The sequence below is a fragment of the Sander lucioperca genome, chromosome 23 (assembly GCF_008315115.2).
Source record: "Sander lucioperca isolate FBNREF2018 chromosome 23, SLUC_FBN_1.2, whole genome shotgun sequence".
In the NCBI taxonomy this organism is placed as follows: Eukaryota; Metazoa; Chordata; class Actinopteri; order Perciformes; family Percidae; genus Sander; species Sander lucioperca.
The window spans coordinates 15,438,826-15,460,467 of record NC_050195.1 but is presented as its reverse complement, the minus strand read 5'-3'; the positions used below and the strand labels follow the sequence as shown (position 1 = coordinate 15,460,467).

At 41.6% G+C, this 21,642-nt stretch overlaps 1 protein-coding gene across 5 annotated transcripts in view; it reads right to left on the bottom strand.

Moving 5' to 3' along the window:
* arhgef4 (Rho guanine nucleotide exchange factor (GEF) 4) overlaps positions 1-21,642 on the bottom strand; it is a 196,806-nt gene that overhangs the window by 21,668 nt on the left and 153,496 nt on the right. For 3 of the 5 annotated variants that reach the window (XM_031307777.2, XM_031307776.2, XM_031307783.2), the window contains one exon: positions 9,439-9,590. In XM_031307777.2, coding sequence (XP_031163637.1) covers positions 9,439-9,590 — 152 coding nt within the window. Of the gene's footprint in view, positions 1-1,519; positions 2,726-9,438; positions 9,591-21,642 lie in introns of those variants that run through there. The other 2 variants (XM_035998026.1, XM_031307784.2) reach the window with 2 other exon arrangements.

Sequence of the window (21,642 nt, the reverse complement as noted above, 5' to 3'; positions counted from 1 at the left end):
TTTTAATTATTTGACATTATATATATATATATATATATATATATATATATATATATATATATATATATATATAGCCGTAAATCAATGACTACGTTTACATGCACATACTATTCCGGGTTTTTTTGCCCTAATTCTGAAAAAGACGATATTCCGACTAAGCTGTTTACACGGCTAATGAAAGTGAATATTGGTGTGCATGTAAATGTAGTCAATATTAACATTGGCAGGTCAGATCAGCACACCAATGAACCCTGTCTATTCCATTTTGTTAAAACTGCCAAGTTGTATGTTCAGAACACAATCAGCCGGTTATCTAAGAGCTGAGGAGCTGGAACAGAGCTGCCACAGGGTGTGTTACATCACCTGAAAACCCTGTTACACTACTGTTGCTTTAAAAGGGTCAGATCATCAAAACCAGAAAATTATTTTCTCAAAACTACTTGTGTGTCCTGTGGGTTATCCACACTAACATAATTTATGGAAGAGATGTTGCTGTTTTACTTTACATGGTACGGTTGGCAATATTTTATAATTCTGTCAGAGTCAACAAATCCCAGAACCTACCCAATGAACGTATCCTAACAAGTATTGTGTGTGTTTATCCAAAGACTGATATATCTTCTTCATCTGTGCAATAGAGCTCCATTGTTGTCCAGAAACTCTTCAGTGAGACACATCCCACGTAGGCTACACCTCGATGTTGCCCAAAATGCTTATTACTCAAGCACCAAATGACCTACTGTCTGCTGTTTAAGTGACATTTGTTAAAAACTAGCGTTCAGCTGTTTTAGGACTGTTTTACTGAGCTTCATTTAAACATTTTTAAAATAAAACCATATATGCGTAAGCCGTTTTTAAAGATTTAAGTCTTCAGTAAGAACCAATGGGCTTTGAGATGAGAGTCACAGAGAGGTTAGGGAACCTCATTGTTGGATTGGGTTTTTTCTAAAATTTCTACATTGTGTTGGGGTGGAGACTGAAATCACAGAGACAGATGTCTCAAAACCTGGACAAATCAAACCATGTTCCAAAATCTGATGAACCCTCCCTTTACAGGGTTCTGTGCTCTAGAGCTGCTAAGATTATTCGATTAATCGATTGGTGGTCAACTATTAAATTAACAACCAACTATTTTTTGATAATCGATGAATCGGTTAAAATTTTAAAGTTAAAATGATTTAATTCCAGCTCTGTCTTAAATGTGAATATGTTCTGGTTTCTTCTCTCCTCTGTGACAGTAAACTGAATATCTTTGAGTTGTGGACAAAACAAGACATTTGAGGACGTCATCTTGGGCTTTTTGGGAAACACTGATGAACATGTTTCGCCGTTTTCTGGCTAATTGAATAATTGAGAAAATAATACAGATTAATCGACAATGACAATTTTTGTAAGTTGTAGCCCTTGTTGTGCTCATGAACAACACATTCCTCTTGGTTACATGTTTCGGTTGACACAAAAAGGTACACAATACATTTATTCTCACACTAAATGAGCGTCCCTCTCCTCCTGGTTGTACCTGTGTTCTGCTTCTGCCATGATGGACACCCATCAATCCCAGCAGCCCCGCTCAGTCCTCCTCTGCTCCTTGGTCCCTCTGTCTTAGTTTATCTGCTCTTTTCCTCCATCCAGATGTGTGTGTGGATGCCTATGTGTGTGTGTGTGTGTGTGTGTGTGTGTGTGTGTGTGTGTGTGTGTGTGTGTGTGTGTGTGTGTGTGTGTGTGTGTGTGTGTGTGTGCGTGCGTGCGTTCTACTGGAAGGCCAGCAGGAACATGAGCACCACATTGATGACGATGAGCAGCATCATGATGAGAAACACCACCACCTTCTGGGTCTCCGGCGGGAGGTTGCAGCGCAGCATGGTGGTGAAGAATCCCAGCCTCTGCCTGCTCCACCTCCCGGAGCCGCTGCCGCGAGCCATCAGTCCCCGGGCCTCGTCCTCTTCCTCCTCCTCAGCCCCGCTGCCCCTCCCCCGCCGCCTCTCCCTTAGCGCCGAGCCTCCGCACCACACCGCGTCGCCCCGTCCTCCTCCCCGACTGTCTTCGTCGCCGTCCCTGGGCGCTGCGCTCCTCCTCCGCTCGGCTCCGGCGCTCGCCTTCTCTGCTTCTCCTGCCACTTTGCCGATGGCCAGCGTTGCCCCGGCCTGCTAGTGGAGGCTGGGTGCCTAGCTGTGTCAGCGTGTGTGTGTGTGAGTCGGCGCGCTGTGAAGCGAATTGTGTGTTACATGCGGAGCACTCCCCCCTCCCGAACCCCCACCCCTGCCCTTCCTCCTTTACTCCCTTTCTCCTCTTTCTCTCCTCAGGCACCTCCCCTCTCTTTCTGCTTTCTATGGTCCACCAGTTTAGTCTTTCTTATCCTTTTGGTTCCTCTGCTTTCTTTCTTTCTTGGTCAGGATGTCAGGATAAAAGACGGAGGACGATATTCTGCATCTCTCCGGTTCGTGCTCATGCCTCCTTGTCTTTCTTTTCTTTTTATCCCTTTTTGTGTCTTTGTTCTCCGTCCCGTTCTTCTCTCACTCTAGCCTACATATGCTCAGTCGCATCTACCTCTCAAACCAACCGGCCATTTGTTTTTCCTCTTCTATCCCTCCATTTCTGCCTACGCTTTCTCTCCGTTAAGAGCTCCTGCTAAAATGGTGCTCAGTGCTTGGTGCTCTCCCTGGAGCGGTGCTGCCTCAGCCATCCATCTAACTACCATCTATCGCCCTCTTTTCTTTTTTTTCCCCTTCCTTCCCTTCCTTTCTTTTTGTGTGCCCACCCTTGCATAGCTGGCAGCCTATCAGGATGCAGAGTGTGTCACCGTATCCTGGATACCAGAGTAGTTGAGGCAGGGCCATAGCAACCCCTGAGTGGGGGTGGGGTTTTGGGATGAGAGAGACAGAGGGAGGGGTACGGTTGAAGCCATGCAGAATAATGGACGGATCTCCAGGGAAATACGTAGTGTGTGTGTGTGTGTGTGTGTGTGTGTGTGTATGTGTGTGTGCGTGCGTGCGTGCACGCACAGGTCGAGAGTTTTAAGGTTGAGTGCATTTATACTGATATTTAGCAGACTGATTGAATTTGATAGTAGTCACAAAAGAAAACAAATATTACAAAAAATATTACAAAGTCTATATTATAGATAAGATACAAGAGAGATACTTTATTGTCATCCATCTGTGTTGCTCCTGTTCCCTGCAAAATCAAAAGCAACATTCAGTTTGAGTGAACCAAATAGGCCTGCACGATTCAGGGAAAAATATGAATCAATATTTTTAGCTTAGAATTGATAATCACGATTCTCTGCCACGATTTTTTTCTCACAAAGTGTAATGTTTATTGCACACATGAACCATGACAAAACAAAACTAATTGGCAGTACCAAACATTGATTTTTTTTGGCACCTATAGCACATTGCGCATCACCACGAGCCTGTAAACATAGAGGCTTCAATGAATAAAGATAATAAAGTACATACTGGCCATTTAAGTACAGTAGGCTACCAAAAATAGTGACATATAACACATTGAACTAAATATGGCCCTGATACAGGCTCTATCTGAACTCCTTGAACATGTCTTTACATAATTAAAGGACAATTCCGGCGCAAATTGAACCTAGGGGTTAATAACATATGTGTACCAAGTTGAACGTTCTCTGGGATATGTTTTCATGCTTTTCGAATGCGTCTCTAGCTTGAAACAAGCTACCGCAAACCGGGGGTTAGCTGCTAACGCTAGCTTTCGGGACAGAGGGTAAATCACTATTTGATACCACTAACAAGGCTTGAAATAGCACCACACTTAAACGGTAGCATTATGAGAGTCCCTACATGCAAACCGAAGCATTGAGAACTTTGTAAGTGTACAGACAGTTTATTACAAAGACAGATTATAAAGACAGTAGTGTTAATGTTTACATGTGGGCGCCATGTTAGGTAACAGTCATGTGCAGTCGAATCACCAGTACAGGAACGCCGTGTAACCAGTAACATAGCTCAAACACAGCGTTCGTCGTTCGACTGGTCATGACTGTTATCAAAGATGGCGGCCGCATGTAAACATTAACACTACTGTCTTTATAATCTATCTTTGTAATAAGCTTCCTTCTAAAAATGAAATCTTTTAAAACCCATTTATTTTTAAACTCAAATTACCGCCTTGTGGTCGTATCCCTTTGCCAACCAGTCAAGTTGCAGTTTGCATCATGTCTGTCCAGACTTTTATAATATATGTAGTGAAGACTCAAGCAATTTGATGAAGGGTATTAAGTGTATTTTTGGGGCGAAACATGGATGCTTCACACACATCTTCAACCCGACAGCACAGAAGATCTATAAAATCACTACAGTTTCAACATTAGTGTCTCTAATCCAGATCCACCCAAATGTCTCCCCTTCTGTTCCAAAGATATGCCAGTGAAGAATGGCCAGAAAAGCATTTTTGCAGAACATTATGATGTCACAGTAAAGTATAGTGTTGACCTTTTGGGTATAAAATGTCATCACATCATCATTTGTGTGAAATGTTGTCATAATTATGTGAGAATTATGAGTATGAATTTTTAAATTATGGCCAAAAATGTATTTTGTGAAATCACAGTGACCTTTGACCTCCAAAATCTAATTAGTTCATCCTTGAGTCCAAGTTTGTGCCAAATTTGAAGAAATTCCCTCAAAGCTTTACTACAATATCACATCCCACGAGACCGGGATGGACAGACAGAAGGGCAACCCGAAAACATACTGTCTCTGGCAATGGCTGTCGTTGGCAATGGCCGTCGCCAACCACGGCCGTCTCCAGCACGGAGGCATAAAAAGGTTCATAAATGTCCTTAAAGGTGCTCTAAGCGATGTCACACGTTTTTTAGGCTACAACATTTTTTGTCACATACAGCAAACATCTCCTCACTATCTGCTAGCTGCCTGTCCCCTGAACACACTGTAAAAAACATCTCCTCACTATCTGCTAGCTGCCTGTCCCCTGAACACACTGTAAAAAACATCTCCTCACTATCCCCTAGCTGCCTGTCCCCTGAACACACTGTAAAAAACATCTCCTCACTATCCGCTAGCTGCCTGTCCCCTGAACACACTGTAAAAAACATCTCCTCACTATCTGCTAGCTGTCTGTCCCCTGAACACACTGCAAAAAACACGGTCTCTATAGACAGCCCAGGCTCCACAAACGGCAACAAAAACAAACTGGCCAACCTGCACCACCAAACATAACAAACAGTGTTCCAGTCAATAACCGACAAGAAGGATTTGGGGGTGGTGGTTGGGGGGTTAGTGCACGGAAGCACGGAAGGGAGGGGGGAGGGGACGGGATGAGGAAGAGGGATGGGCGAGCTAGCCTCTGTTTTGTTTGACAATACTTTGAACGTCAACAAGAAGTGACGTCACCCAACATCGCTTAGAGCACCTTTAAACAACTAGCCACAGCAGTTTTTTATCAAATGTTACTCGAACAGGAGGAAATAGTACATTTGTTGGGGACTATTTTCAGTGGCGAATGAATACACATTTGGTGTTGCTGTTGCATGGATGTTACTTTGAATAAGTATATGCTTGTTGCTATTAATGTTATTCAGTCTTTGAAATGGGTGAAAGAAAGGACAAGTGTGTGACAATATTAAGATCGCTCTTTGGCACAGAGTAATAAGAGGTACTGGACACATGCATAATACTTGTAAGTAATATGCTCATTGTTGGTTTAGTTCCTTTTAATTAGACGTGTTTATGGTAAGATAAACAGGATATTGCAGTTGTATCAAAGGGGGTAAGTTCCTGCATTATCTTTAATCAATTTTCAATTCTAGTATCTCCTAGAATAAAAAAATGTAATCCAAATACATGGTTTTTAAAGCAAAAAGGATGCAGAAGAAGTAACAGTACTTATTAGGGCCCGCTGATATTCAGGCAGCATACCAGCTTCACCAATCAGAGGGAGAGGGCCACTACTGTATGTAAATCATTGTCTCTTAAAGGTATAGTAAGTGATGTTAATCTAATACACTTTTCGTCAAATTCATTGAATATCTCCTCACGGTCAACTAGCTCTCTGTTTTCTGTGTGTGTTGATCAGAATCACTTACTGCACATTTAATGCCCCTCTATCCTCTCACCCTCGGAGTAAAGCTATTATAGAGGATTAGCAGTAGCATTCCCCATGATTATCCTACCTGTGTTTTCGCTAATTAGCTTGCAGCAACTGACCAAGGAAAGTCAGTGAGCCGGTGTTTTCACCTTTCCACGGACCTGACCTCAATATGCAGGTGGATTAACATCAAGAAATCTACCACATGATTCTGTCATGCATTTCTACATGAAGCCAAGACAACAAGAATGTCAAAAAATTGTGAAAAATGCTCCTCATAATCTAACAGAGGAAGCGAGGTAGCGTATTCAAATTGTCAGCTTTGTCCACCCGGAAAAGACACATGCACGCAGGCACGCACACACGCATGCATGCACACACACACACACACACACACACACACACGCACACACACAAGCACACACGCACGCACGCACGCACGCAAAGATATACATATTTTAACTTCTTATAATCTGAGATAACAGACATTAGTGACCCACAGGATGGCAGCAAAGCGCTGGTCTGTGTGATTCTCAGGGAGATGAGAAAACTGGGAGATGTGCAGCTGGTTGCTAGGATATCCACTTTGATTGACTGTCACTATCAACCAACCCAACAGAGTGTCGACTAAATGCAGCTGAAAGAGGGAGAAGGAGCAGAGGACAATAACTCTGCATAATTGATTTTATACCTGACTTCAGTGATTAGGACACCACAGACAGCTAAGAAGAAATAATTTTAAAGTGTTCCAAAATCAAGACAGGGCTTAATCTTAAGCCTGAAATATTGTCTGGCAAAATGTATCAATGCCAGCAACATCAGTATTACATTACAACATCTGCAAACATCTGCCTGCTGTTGCTGGACATGAGGTTGATGGGCAATGAGCTGAAAAACACTAAAATGTTATATTTTTTCTCTCTTCCATGGTTAATGTATAGGATATTAGAAATAAGTGCAACAGTAACAACGATGTACTGTAAGTCAAGCTCAACCTGCAACTAGTAGTTAAATGATGTCCTTCTTCCCACAGTATAAATATATGCAGAGATCAAGTGTTACACTGTGTGACTTAGAATTATGCAGCTTCACAAAGGTGCTGTAAAAGTGCCTGTATCAACTCGGTAAATCACATTTTGATGTGCTTGTGCATCAGCAAAATCCAGAAGAGATATCCATGACAACCAAATAACCCTGCAACCTCAGAGCTTGTTTTTGCCACCCCTCTTAGCCAAAAGGCAATGGGAGCCATTTCTAGTCCTTTCCTCGGTTTCACTTGTTTCTATTTAAAGGAACACACCGACGTATTGGGACTTTAGCTTATCCTGTATACATACTGGGAACTATATTCTCAGAAGGCGAAGCACTGCTACTTCTGCTACTTGGGTGGAGTGACTTGCTTGCAGCACCTGAGAAGCTCCGTGGTGAGGAGCAGAGAGTAGCAGTGCTTCGCCTTTCAGAGAATATAGTTCCCAGTATGTATATGGTTAGAAGATGGCTGTGTCTCATGTGACCTTGTTATTTGTACACCCTGTGACTATACAAATCACATGTAAATAGGAACATGTTGGCATTATTTTGTCACTTATTGGGAGCAGTAGGCTAGTTAGAGCCGGTTACATCCAGGATCTGTGCTAAGCGAGGCTAGCAGTGGGGGCATCAGACAGAGTTACGACACGCACGGAGATGAGAAGGGTATGTATGACTTATCTAACTCTGGGGGATACAGTGAATAAGCTAAAGTCCCAATAAGTCGTCATGTTCCTTTAAACACTGCCATTTCCTGTCAGTTTAGTTCAGCTAGGAGTCACTGTGAAACTGCGGTCATTAAAATAAGACAGTGGTGGTTCAAAAACAGGCTGGTTTATATGAGATCAACCAGCAGGACGGCATCCAGAGGGGCAGAAATCATCCCCAGTGACAAAGGACATGGGCCTGCAATGCAATCAAACCTCATTCATAAATGGCAGAAATATAAAGAGTAATTGCGGTATTTTTTAACCTGGATCCTATTTTCCCATGCATTTCTGTCTAATGCCTACCATACACTAGAAGACTCTGAGCAAACTTTAAAAAGACTAAAGTGTGACACCTCTCACATCTAAAGACAATCATCTCACATCTAACGTTAAAGACATAATATGTATAATGTCATAATATGTAAAGACTGGGGATCTTGCAGGGTCACACATTGCAAGACTACAACTAGATTCGTTCGGAAAATGTAACCAAGCTAGCTAGCTACCGCTAGCGTTAGCTGGTAACTTAAAGGGAAAGTTTTCAGATGTTCTGTTCTGCCGTACATGCAGATGAATGTCTCCAGTACCCAGAGGTCTGTGTTTATCCACCGGTAAAACTCCTGTTTGATGAGTCGCTTCAGAAGGGTTGAAAATCAGCAACTTTCCCTCTTTAGCGCTTAGCTTAGCGCCATAGCAACCATAAACAACACTGGCTCTAGCTGTTTGCTGCTTCCTGTTTGGTGCTATAGGAAGCACACCCATTGGTTGTTGACAATGTTCACATAATTTAACTTTACTACCAAGACTTAAAACATAGGATAATATCAAACACGTTTGATTTTGTCTGAACGTCTGAACAGATGGGAAAAAGACTGACTGGGACTAAGTTTTATGACCACCTTACACCAAACGATGGAAATGACAGGAGCGTCCCGACTCTAGCAAGACTCTCAGGATTTCATTCAGATATTGGAAATTAGTCTGAGACAGTGGAATCCCTTGAAAAACTGTTTGATGTAAGGTTGGCGTAAGTGACTAATGTGAACTAAGTGCGTACTTACACGTTGCCCAGTTAAAATATGGCTGAGCACGTTTGACTTACTGTGCCCGGGCATGCTAGGGTTGGGGCTAAACTGTGCCCTGGCCCTCTAAACTGTGCCCAGTTCGGTTGGACTTAGGCATGGAACGCATCTGTGTGATTGCTAAACATGCCCGGGTCTGGTTCTTACCTTATAAATGAACGAGAATTGTGTAATGTAATGTAATGACGTAAGAGTGCTCTAGTCCTGAATGTTTTATTGCAGTGTGAGTGCAGGCCAGTGGGGGAGCGGGGACACGCTCGGGGACTGTTCAAGGCAACTGGGCCATGTGTGAGTATGGTCTAAAAACTTTGAAATTGGTCCAGCTTTAAGTGAGAATGCTGTAACCGGAAGCCACGATAGGGGCTATCCATGCCATCAGAATAGTTAAGATAATACAATCACATAATAAAAATTCTACATATTGTTGCTTCAATCTTCAACCTGAACCCACTTCTTCTGGGCCAATCATGGCATTTCTAACCATAACCCTGATAAAATCCATCCTTGGGTGGTGGAGAATACGTCTCCAAATTGCCTACCTCATTGATGGCTAGCTGCTCTCCTCCGCCTCCTCCCGGGTGTCCAAAACGATGTCCAGAACTGCGAAACTCTTCATACAGCAGATCCTCTTCGCTGCCCAGCTCGTCTCCAAGCCCTGCCTTCTCTGACGCCTCGTCAGGAACAACCACCGCTGAGACAGGAAGGGAAAAGGAGGACAGAGGAGAGACAGAGACATCAGATAGTGTGATCAACTGTCTTACAAATGTTTTTTCATTAAGCTTGAGTTTTATAAAATGAGTAGTTGATTTACTTCACCAGAGAAAATCAATCAATAAATAAGCAGGTAGGGGTTCAATGCCATACACACATACATACATACATACATACATACATACATGCACACACCAGAGATGTTCACAAGTCATTTTTTGGAAGTCCAAGTCAAGTCTCAAGTCTTTGACAAGTCTCAAGCCCTCTGACCTGGTGAAATAGTAACCTAAGTCTGTCACATCATATGGATACAACTATAAAGATTATAGTTCTGCCTGTTCCCAGCATTAGCACAACACTTAGCGATGGTTAGCTTGTTACCTGTGACGATATATGCTAAATGTAACGTCTCTTTCACTCAAAAAAAAGTCTAATGTCGAAGTGGAAATCAAGAGAATAGTGGCAACGCCACACCAGTTACAGAACAACATGCATCTCAGTGTCAGTCCAAATTACGCACAATAAGCAGTTTGAACTCACTGATGCAATGACATTGATTTTCTAATTGTTAGTACGCTCAGTGAAACGTTGAAAAGTCCAGCGCGAGGGAGATCTGACTCAGAGGAGGTTAGTGAAGCCAGCGTCTCCACAGCAGGTGATCTGCTGCACCACGCATGGATAAAATAATGAAATAGTAAGTAGGACTACAGCAACAGAAATGTGCAGAATTAAGACAGTCGAGACGGCCCAGTGTTTGGTGGACCGGGTACACCTTGTTCACTTAATAGCCTACAAATTATCCACGGGATCAATTACGCATCATGAGTTTACCCCCCCGACACAGCGTTTGTTCCTGGGGAGATGGATCCGTGCGTCCCGCCTCCTGTGCGCCATGGATGTCTGAGCCTCAGCAACCACTAACTATAAAGATACAATGTGCCTGTTCCCAGCATTAGCACAACACTTTGCGATGGTTAGCTTGTTACCTGTGACGATATATGCTAAATGTAACATCTCTTTCACATTAGTGTGTGAGTGACTGACCTATTTAGATCTGTTTTGAGATGCCTGATGAAGTTCAACGTTGTTGATCCGGCATCATTTATCTTGGTGCCACACACCTTGCATGTAGCTGTTGGCTTACTGCCACTATTTACAAAGTTATTGAAAGCAAAACTAATGACAAAAGGCACAACTCCGGGAGGACTTGGTGTCGCCATCATCAATGTATTTTTTTTATATGTGAGTGTGCGCACATAAGGCATAACGCATGCGTTACGTTGCACATTATGGCAAAGGGCAGGGGACATGAGGCTCGTCATACGTTTCCCCAATATGCGCCAATAAAAGAAAATAGAAATACATGAATAAATTGAGATTTAAAAAGCAATAATTGCATGAAAACATGTTGTTGATGAGTCTCGAAGCTCGAGTCTGAAGTCTTTTGGGTCAAGTCCGAGTCAAGTCTGAAGTCAGCTGTTTGTGCGACTTAAGTGCGACTCGAGTCCAAGTCTCAGACTCGAGTCCCCATCTCTGGCACACACACACAGACACACACACCGACACACACACACACACACACACACACACACACACACACACCCCGACACACACACACACACACACACACACACACACACACACAGACAGAGACATACATATATAGATACATACAGTACAATTATAAAATAATTATACACTACTGTATAATAAAGAAATGTAGCATTTAAGTATTTTCCAGTTACAGTATTCTTTTGCTGTATTGTGCCACTTTATTTCTACCAAAAATGTTTTGTGCTGGTCAGGGGTACTTAGATGAAAACATATTTCAAAGGGGGTACGTTATTGAAAAAAAGTTTAAGAACCACTGATGTAGACTGACTGAACACATGACCAACACATGTAATTTGAAGTTCCTTACAACTAGGCTGAAACTGTTTCACCAATATAAATTATTTATTATTAATACAAATTACAGTTAGAAAGTTGTAGCTCTGAGCTTACGTATGTTCATATACGTGAAGACTTTACATTTAATTAGGGTTGTTGTCAAGTCCACCTGTGTCGAGTCCAAGACAAGACCAGGACTTGTTGAGACCGAGTCAAGACCGAGTCCAAATGTATGAGACAGTCATGGCCGAGACAGAAAAAAAATAAAACTGAAAATGATTGATACCTGATGATTGAGGTATATGATGCAGCCAGGCGTATACCAGGTGACCAATGTCAATGCCTGTTCTAGATGGATTTTGGATTAAACTAATACCTGTTTTCTGAACAAGCGCGCCTAATCAATGGGTTTGTTTTGGAGGAGGAAGTAACTTTAGAACAAAAGCATATACAGTGCTGGACGGGGTCGAGACCAACTACAATATTTGGGGAGTCCAATGGGCGAGTCCGAGACAAGTCCGAGTCCAAATACCAACGAGTCCACGACAAGCCCGAGACAACAGAAAAACGTCTTGAGTCGCGAAGTACAACAGCCCTGCATTTAATGTAATGCTATCCTAGGCTTTGTGGAGATCCCCTATCAGCAGCCTCATTCCATACTAATGAGGTTTTCACAGAGGAGGCTTTGAGTTTCCTCTGAAGTGTCTGAACTCAGTTTGTGGCTACCTGGCTGATGAGCTAAAAATACACTCTGCTGTCACACCTCATCATAAGCGTCACTCTCGGCTGCCTCGCCAACAGCTGTTGCCATGGAGGATGTATCTGTGGTGACAAATCACCGTGGAGACAGAGAGAGACGGATATAATGGAATGGAATGGAATGGAATGGGGGGGGCTTTCTTTTTACTGATATTATTGATCTCCTGTGAACACATACAGCAGCATCTTACACATCATATAACTGTATGTAATGTAACATCAGCATCATCAGCAGAGTTGCGGTTGCGGGTTGTGCCCTCATGGGGGCAGTGTTGGCCACCCTGACCGCTTGTGTGATGCTGCAATACAGGGGTCTTAATTGTTTTTTAGGCCAAGGTCCCCTTAGCTGACAGAGAAATGCAGTAGGGACCCCCTACTATATATACTGTATAAAATTGAGTTGCACTAAACTGGGTCGGGTGGATATAAATGTATTTATACATCATTTATCTGGAACAGTGAATACTTAAGCTTAACTGTATGGCTACCATAGTGGCTACCTTACCTATAGCAGCCCAAGTGTATCTTCAATGTGTAAATTAAATGTTTTGTTTCTTTCACAAGTAGGCCAATTATTCTTTGCTATTAATATGTTGGATTCATATGAATGTATATTTTCAGACATTTCTCTTAAACAGCAATGGCATAATGGCCAGAGCTGAAACAATTCCAAATTTTGCAGTGCAAGAAATTGTCTCAGAAATAATTGTAAAATAAAAATGTAGTCAATACTTTTTTAAACACACTAAAGTTTGGAAGGAATTGCAGGATACATCTTTTGGTTATATATCACTGTTATGTGACCAAGATAATGTAATACACAGCCTATGGAGTAAACCATGCCTCTTAATTATGATAAAACATTTGTCTAACTTTCTTCCTTCATTCATTTTTGTTGTTATGAATGTGTTTAGGGTCAAGTGCCAAGAACTTTTTGAAATAGTAATAAAAATATATTGTCAGACTAATAATCACTTAAATTATTACAATATGGCATACCTAATCAAAATCAACAATTACCAGTCGTACACCTTAATACCCTAGCTAATGTTAGCAATTAATTGCTAATTAATTGATAATAGTCCCATATATTTGAAGAAATAGAGATTGTCTGTTGCTTTCCATGCAGACATGGTGAAAACAATATGTTGCCATCTAAGTTGTTGCTGGATGCTCCTGTTTTTAATTTTATAGTCATTGTGATTTATTGAGTAATGCCCTGCCGTGTAGATGGGACAACTAAGCACTCTGAGGAATGGAAAACTGATACTGTGGGATGTAACAGTGACAAGGGAAGGCTTCTCCTCTGCTGTTCTACCATCCTCAGAGAACAAAAGCAATCAGTGTCACCTATTGGACAGCAGCAGCTTCATACAGGCCACCATGTCACTCACAGCATGCACGGAGAACTAAATTGCACTGTTTACTGTTTGCCTTTCGCTTGGCTGGTCTGCCTGTCCTTGAGAAATGTGTGTGTGTGTGTGTGTGTGTGTGTGTGTGTGTGTGTTCCGATTGAGATGCTGATGGGATCAGAGAAGAAAACACTGATTTAAATGGGTTTTGTGTGTGTTAGTGTGCAACCGTAGGAAGCTGAGGCAAAGCATGTTAGTGTGTTTGGACTGTAGCATTTAATCATCCTGAGCCTCTGGATGGGGGTTAGCCGTATTAGTGAATCACATTGGTCTGCAAGAGAAAAGGTTCAATACTCGCTGCCATGACTGTGTGTATGTCTGCGTGTGTGTGTGTCTGTGTGTTTACATTGTGTGTGTGTGTGTGTGTGTGTGTGTGTGTGTCTGTGTGTGGGTTTGTGTGTGTGTGTGTGTGTGTGTGTGTGTGTGTGGTCAGGCAAGGAATTCAAGCGTAATAGGTTGCATTTTCATTAGATGTGTGTGTGGTGCTGTGTGCAGCGTGGCACGTGTCCACTAGCAGCGCATGACTGGACAGCCTCGTAAAAACCGGCTGCCCCCAACCATTTGGCCTGCTTACAGGGACGAGGGAGACAGACAGAGAGAGAGAGAGAGAGAGAGAGAGAGAGAGAGAGAGAGAGAGAGAGAGAGAGAGAGCGAGAGAGAGAGAGATTGCAAGGCTACATATTAAACTTAATAAGTTTTTCTTATTTTTGTATGTGTAGCTTGAAATATAGGTCTTGTGAAATTCCATTTGCATCTTCTTGTCAACAAATCCCATGGATAGAGCTAAACCAACAATGAATATATCCTAACGAGACTGTCCTCCCCCCAAAAAAACACAGGAGCAACAACACAGATCACAGATCAGAGTGATCTTATCAGAAAACCGGTCTACCACTGCATGTTTCTAAATCTTATGCAATCAGGAAATTATAAACACAAATTGTAAGAGATGTGAAAACCTCTGCTGGGGCTATACTTTTTGCCAGTTCATGACCGTCAGATGGGTATTAAATAAACTGGTCAGTTTGAAAAGGATCCTTAATAAAGGATCATTTATCACAACTAGGTCTGACCATAAGTGAATAATGGCTTCTTATATAATACAAATGCCATATATTTTTCATACCAAGTATGCAACATGTTTCAGCAGATAAAATACATATAGCATATATGTCATCAGTGGTGGAATGTAACTAAGTACATTTACTTCAGTACTGTACCTAAGTCCAAATGTTGATGTACTTGTACTTTACTTGAGTCTTTTCTTTCCTTGTCACTTTCTACTTCTACTCTGCTACATTTCAGAGAGAAATATTGTACTTTTTACTCCACTACATTCATCTGTTACAGCTTTAGTTACTACTTACTTTACACATTAAGATTCCTGCACACAAAACACATGTAGTTTATAAAATCTGATGTTTTATTCTAAAGTAAACTAGTCAACAATATAATGGCTACAAGTCCAGCTGAAATGATTAGGCCATTAAACACACAACTGTTCCTTGTGGAACAGGATCCTTTACACTTAAATACTTATTTTTACTTTATTACTCTAAAATGGGAGGAGAGTTCTTTACTTTTAATACTTTAACTTCATTTTCCTGATGATACTTACATATTTTTACCTGAGTAACATTTTTAATTCAGGACTTTTACTCGTAACAGAGTATTTTTACAGTGTGGAATTAGTACTTTTACTTAAGTAGGATTCTGGATCTGAATACTTCTTCCAGCACTGTATGTCATATTCATAAACATTTATTCTTGACTTTGGGAAAAATATAAACTCAAGACAGATGGGTCAAGACACTCGAGCAGTCAGAGGATCATGTTGGAAACAAACTAACAATTTAGTCAAAGTGATTAGGAAAAGAACACAAAAGGCAACTGTCTGTTGTAAACCATCACAGCTTAAAAAAACCCACTTCCTGCTTCGACTGTGACCTACTCTACTGACTTTAGTGGTGTGCACAGAGCACCGCGATGAGGGATTAACATTTCAGGCATGCTCACTGTCAATTTGACCTCCAAATAAAATAGTTTAATACTAATCTGGATAAACTGTTGGCTTGTTAACATTGGATCGTCTGACCGCTCCCTGACATGTTGGACTTCATTACTTTTGTTATCAGAACTGATAGAAATGATGGAAACTGAGAGTAAGACCTAATTTGTAATAAACCAGAATTACCCCTAATAGGTATAATGTCCTTTGAGATGACATTGTACATACCACCCTGTTGTCCATGTGCTAATTAGTCTTGCTTTGCCAGACGTTCCTCTACAACGCTGCAAAGGAAGGTCTGGCTAGTCCACACAGCATTCTGGGATGGGAGAAAAATGTGCTCTGGTTTATTGGCATTTCTTTAAACCAATCACAATCGTCTTGGGCGGTGCTAAGCACTGGACGGAGCCACGGTGCCTCTGCAAAATAGCCTCAGGAAGGAACTTGTTTTGGTGGAACATGTGTACGTTCAAAAGTAGTTTTAGTCGTGCAACAGAAAACTCAGATTGGACAGATAGTCTAGCTAGCTGTCTGGATTTACCCTGCAGAGATCTGAGGAGCAGTTAACCATAGTCCTCACAAATCCACCAGAGGTTAGAATGCCAACACAAAGGAAGCCAAAGGCAACAGATATTCGGCCTAAATGAGTGAAATCCGGCGGAATTTCTGTCAGCAACGGAGCAATCTCGGAAATGGAACGTCCAGGATATAGACTTTGTGCTAATATACACTATGAAAGTCTCCTTAGCTATTTTCACCATGAACTACAGGGGGTTTATTGCACTTGATTACATTAAATATGATTTGTGTTGATTGATTTGGGTTAGGAAGCAATTTAGTAGGAAAACTGCGTAGAGTGTCATGTGTCCTACCCTCAGCACACTGTGACAGAAGTTAAGATTTAGGGTCTGGGGTGAGGGAAGCGGGTCAAAAGGACAGTGCTTGGAGTGGGGGCGTCCCACCTAACTAGCAAGGTATAGCGGAAGGGGGGTGTTGGGGTAATCATCCCTCCTTTGCTTGCCCATGTAATTTATGTCTGTATGTATATATATATGCTTCATTCTTCAGATGTTTTATAATTTCTATGATACCTGTTTTTTGTATTTTACTTCATTGTTGTTGGTCGTGTTGTTTTTGGTTTTTATTTGCTAGTTTTTTTCTGCTAAGCACTTTGTAACCTTGTTAAGAGAAGTGACAAGGAAATAGTATAGTATAGAAATAAAGTTTATTATCATTATTATAAGTTTTAGTTTAGGAGCACACCAGACTTAGCCACCGTGTTGGAGAAAGAAGTCCAGAAACCCATCCTATATACCTGTACTTCCCCACATTAATCAGATGCCAGATAGGTGACAACATACATGCTGATGTAGGTTCTAGGGCTAATTGTGGTAGGGGGGGTACAGACCTAGATATTGTATTCTTCCTTTCGTCCGGGGCAAATCTATACTAATCACACCCCTGCATAGTGGTGGGTTATTCCCCGCTACGCTGCCCATGCCCCGCTCCTCTGTTTATAGGAAGTGACGGATTGGAGTCGGGCACCTTGCCAAATGCTCTTTCAAGGTGACATAATCGTCCACCGGCCAGCATCTCAGCTGCCACTTCCCGACAGCTCAGTGGGTAGGCTAGACACACACTCTCACAGACACACAAACACACACACACACATTCAGAGATGGATGCTTTTCGAGGAAAAGGAGAAGAGGCTTCTTTAATACCTCAGGTTTTTGATCTCCGGCCTCAGCTGATGGATGAATGCGAGGATTTTTTAAGATGTCAAGGTTACAAGTTCAGCTCTCCACTGGGACCCTGCTGTGCCCTCAAACCCACCTGTGCCAATGTGGAAAAAATCCAATAATTGATCTCTATCTTTTATCTTTCAGAATCTGCAAACACATAGAATCACACATCTTTCAGGGTGACCGTGTAGAGCTTCTAAACAGTGCAGTTTAATTAAAAGAGAGCTTCACTTATTAAAATGTACTTTTTTTTTATATGTGAATTCATAACATAATAATATTAATGCATATTTTTAGGCACCTTTCAAAGCACTCAAGGAAACCTTAAAGGCTTGCATGTCATTGATTTTCCAGATTTTGTTCTTATGATGCATTTGGGCGTACTCCTTCTGACTGGCTCTCCATGCAGTACCTTTAGTTCACAGTGAAGGTGACTGATGGTGTGTTAGTTTGTGTTGTTCATCTCTGCTGTTTTTGCGGTGTGTTCAAGAGCAGTATTGGGAGTACCGCATTACAAAAGTAACGCAATTACAGTAATGTATTCCTTTTTGCTGTAACGCGGTAATCTAATGCATTACTAATACAATTTCGGTAATATTATACCCGTTACAATCTCAGTATGGAAAGAGAATGTTGAACTCAAGGAAAAGTACAGTTACTTTAAATTAGGGCTGGGCAATAATTCAATATGATAATTTATCGTCTTTCAATGGAATCATATTGTGATGAATTCATATATTGAGATATTGTGATATATGATTATGTTGTCTAAACTGATAATAACAAGCACAGCCTTACTCTATATTCTCAGGAAATCTGTTGTGAAATATATTGAAGGAATATAATTTGAAGAATTGCAGATTTGTTTTAATATCACAATATTTTTGTGCATGTATGTAAACATAGTCAGTATATAGCTGGAATTTTTTCTCTTTCTTTTTGTTTCTCCTATAATTTCACTTGAAAGTGTTTACCACATTATAAGTTCCTCCGGTTTCGCCGGAAATTCCGCCGGATGTCCGTCACCTTCCTCTTTCTTTGTGTTGGCGTTCTAAACTCCGGTGGATTTGTGGACTATGGTTAACTGCTCCTCAGATCTCTGCAGGGTAAATTCAGACAGCTAGCTAGACTATCTGTCAAATCTGAGTTTTCTCTCGCACGACTAAAACTACCTTTGAATGTACACGTTCCACCAAAACAAGTTCCTTCCTCAGGCTATTTAGCAGAGGCACCATGGCTCCGTCCGGCGTTTAGCACCGCCCATGACAATTGTGATTGGTTTAAAGTAGGGCTGTCTATTAAAAAAATGAATCTAATTAATTACATACTCTGTAATTAATTAATCGAAATTAATCGCATACATAATTAATGGTGCCTGAACCGATACTTTTTAAGAAAGTAAAAAAAGAAAAGAAAAGAAAAAAAAAGGGTACTAAACAACAGCTGGTGACATTAAAGAATGGCTTGTTTATTGCTAAGGCCAAATGGTCAAAATTAAATGATTTAATAATAATGTATAACAATAACAATTAAAGCTGCAAGCAGCGATGGGTGGGCCCTCACGCCTCTGCGCGTGTTGGGTTACCGGCGGACGCCGATCCTTGCGACCGTGCATTTGCGCGGCACTCAGACACTGCAAATCGTCACCAACGAAAAGGGAACTCCCTGCTGAGTTCAACGATACCTCACACAAGACTCTACGTCATACAGTTCATTAGCTGTGAAAGGGGTGTGGCTAAATTAAAGGGGGTGGGTCAAACCATCACCAATTAAAAAGGAACTCTCTTCTGAGTTCAATGATACCTCACACAAGACTCTACCTTAGATGGGTCAGCATTTATGAAAGGGGGTGTGGCTTAAGCATAGTGGGCGGGCCAAACCATCACCAATGAAGAAGGAAGTCTCTGCTGAGTTCAATGATACCTCACACAAGGGTCTACCTTAAACGATTCAAATGTTATGAAAGGGGGCGTGGCCTGAGTAAGTGGGCGTGGTTAAAGTATAGGGGGTGGCTCAGTATCACATGTGGACCACACATTATAAGTTTCATGTAAATCGGATGATGTTTGTCATATAAGGCGCATTTCCTGTTGCCACGGGGGGCGCTATGACCAAAAATAAATTTTGGCTTGTAGATGTCCTCAGGCCTGGACCCTTGTCAATCTTGATCTAGTTTCGGGCAGATACGACAACGTACACTCAAATTACAACAATTTCTTTGTTCATCGCTAAACACTCAAAATGGCCGCCATGTCACGCCCACACCGTTTGACGAAAAGTTTTTCTTTTAATAACTTAAGATGGTACAGACCAAATTTGAAGTTGATCGGATGAAATCTCTAGGAGGAGTTCGTTAAAGTACGACTTGTGGAAATGGCCAAAATCGCACTAATTTCGAACATTGAAATCAAAATGGCGGACTTCCTGTTGGGTTTAGGGTGTGGCTCCAATGACATTTTTTGTACGTCTTGACATGTTACATATCTTTACCAAGTTTTGTGAGTCTACATTAAACGTACTGCAGGAGCTCAATTTTTCTAACTTTGTAGGGGGCGCTAGCGAGCCATTTTTGTGCGCCTATTCCTGAAACCCTTAAAATACGTAAATTTTCACCAGACTTGATGCGACCGCCAATTTTGGTGAGTTTTTGAATATGTTAAGCCCCCCAAAAAGCCAATTCATTTGCCGTAATAATAATTCCTTCAGTTTCAATAGGGCCTTCGGAGCTCGGGCCCTAATAACTTATTTCACTAGCAAATTGCTGTTGAACGACAAAAACAACCACCATGTGGGAAAAAGACATTTATAATAACTTCAAATGCACCACGAGGCTGTAGTTTACCAGTTTCATTGAACGCACCGTCTGTGTTGTTTTTCCGACGGCTAAGACTACGTTTACACGTGGCCGGCTATTTTCATAAACGGACATTTAGAACCTCTATGTTTTCAGAAAAGTGTTCGTTTACATATACCCGTGTTTACGTGTTTATATGCTGTCAATGCTGTCAAGAGCATGCCACACCTGTAGGTGGCAGTGTAACAAGAAGCTCAAGCCCATGTTAGCCAATCAGAATCCCGAAAATAGCAACAACAGCAACGACTCACTTACTCTTTCTCTCTCTCGGCTGCCTAAACCTCCGTTTGTCTCAGTTTACACGCAAACGTGCAAACGAAGTTTTCCAAAATCTCCACTTTGGCCGGAGTTTTTAGAAATAATCGTTTTCTGTGATAAAAACGGGGTTTTCGTGTAAATGAGAGGCCAAACCGCAGGAAAATATCTGCGTCTTCCCTTTGTGTAAACGGGGCTTAAAACACAGTCAAACTTTACACCGTTTAGCGTTAGCTGTCAGCATTTTAACCGTTTTTAATCAAGCTACTAGCTAGCGGTAGGCTAACGTTAGCTGCTGTCGAGTATAGTGTTAACTAGCGTCACGTGCAGCGGTGTTTGTGTTTCCTGTATCTGTTTCAGAGCATCAGAGAGAAGCGCAGACATATCAGTGGCACCAGATTTCGGCAGCCAGGGTTGGCAGGAAGAAGATTTTTACAAGTAAATGTTCCAATCAATGATCCAGGCAGCACATTCTTGTCTCCCTCCTTCATTTTACAGTCCAATGGTGGCTAGAACGGCTGGAATGGATTAATCTGCGTTATTTTTTTTAACGCGTTATTTTTTCTGAGATTAATTAATCGAAATGAACGCGTTATTTTGACAGCCCTAGTTTAAAGAAATGCCAATAAACCAGAGCACGTTTTCCTCCCATTCCAGAGTGCTACGTGGACTCGCCAGACCCTCCTCCGCGGTGCTGTGGAGGAAGGTCTGGCAATGGGAGACTACCACATTATTCATTGATGATTATTTATCGAAAATCCCATTGTAAAAAATATTTTGTGAAAGCACCAATTGTCAACCCTACAATATCGTCGCAATATCGACACAACGATGTATTTGGTCAAAAATATCGTGATTTCTGCATATCGCCCAGCCTTACTTTAAATGCATTAATACATTACATACTTAACCAGCTGCTGTGCTGCTGGTAAGCATTTCGAAATTCCATGCCCATTCGTGAATCCTGCAACCGTTGGGGATGCTGAATTAATGATGAGGCTGGGATCTCACTATGTCCACGGACACAAAAAGCCTCGACACACAAACACATACACACACTGCATCCTGTTTGTGTAAGCGAACCACCTTCCATTGATCTCCGACTGATTGTA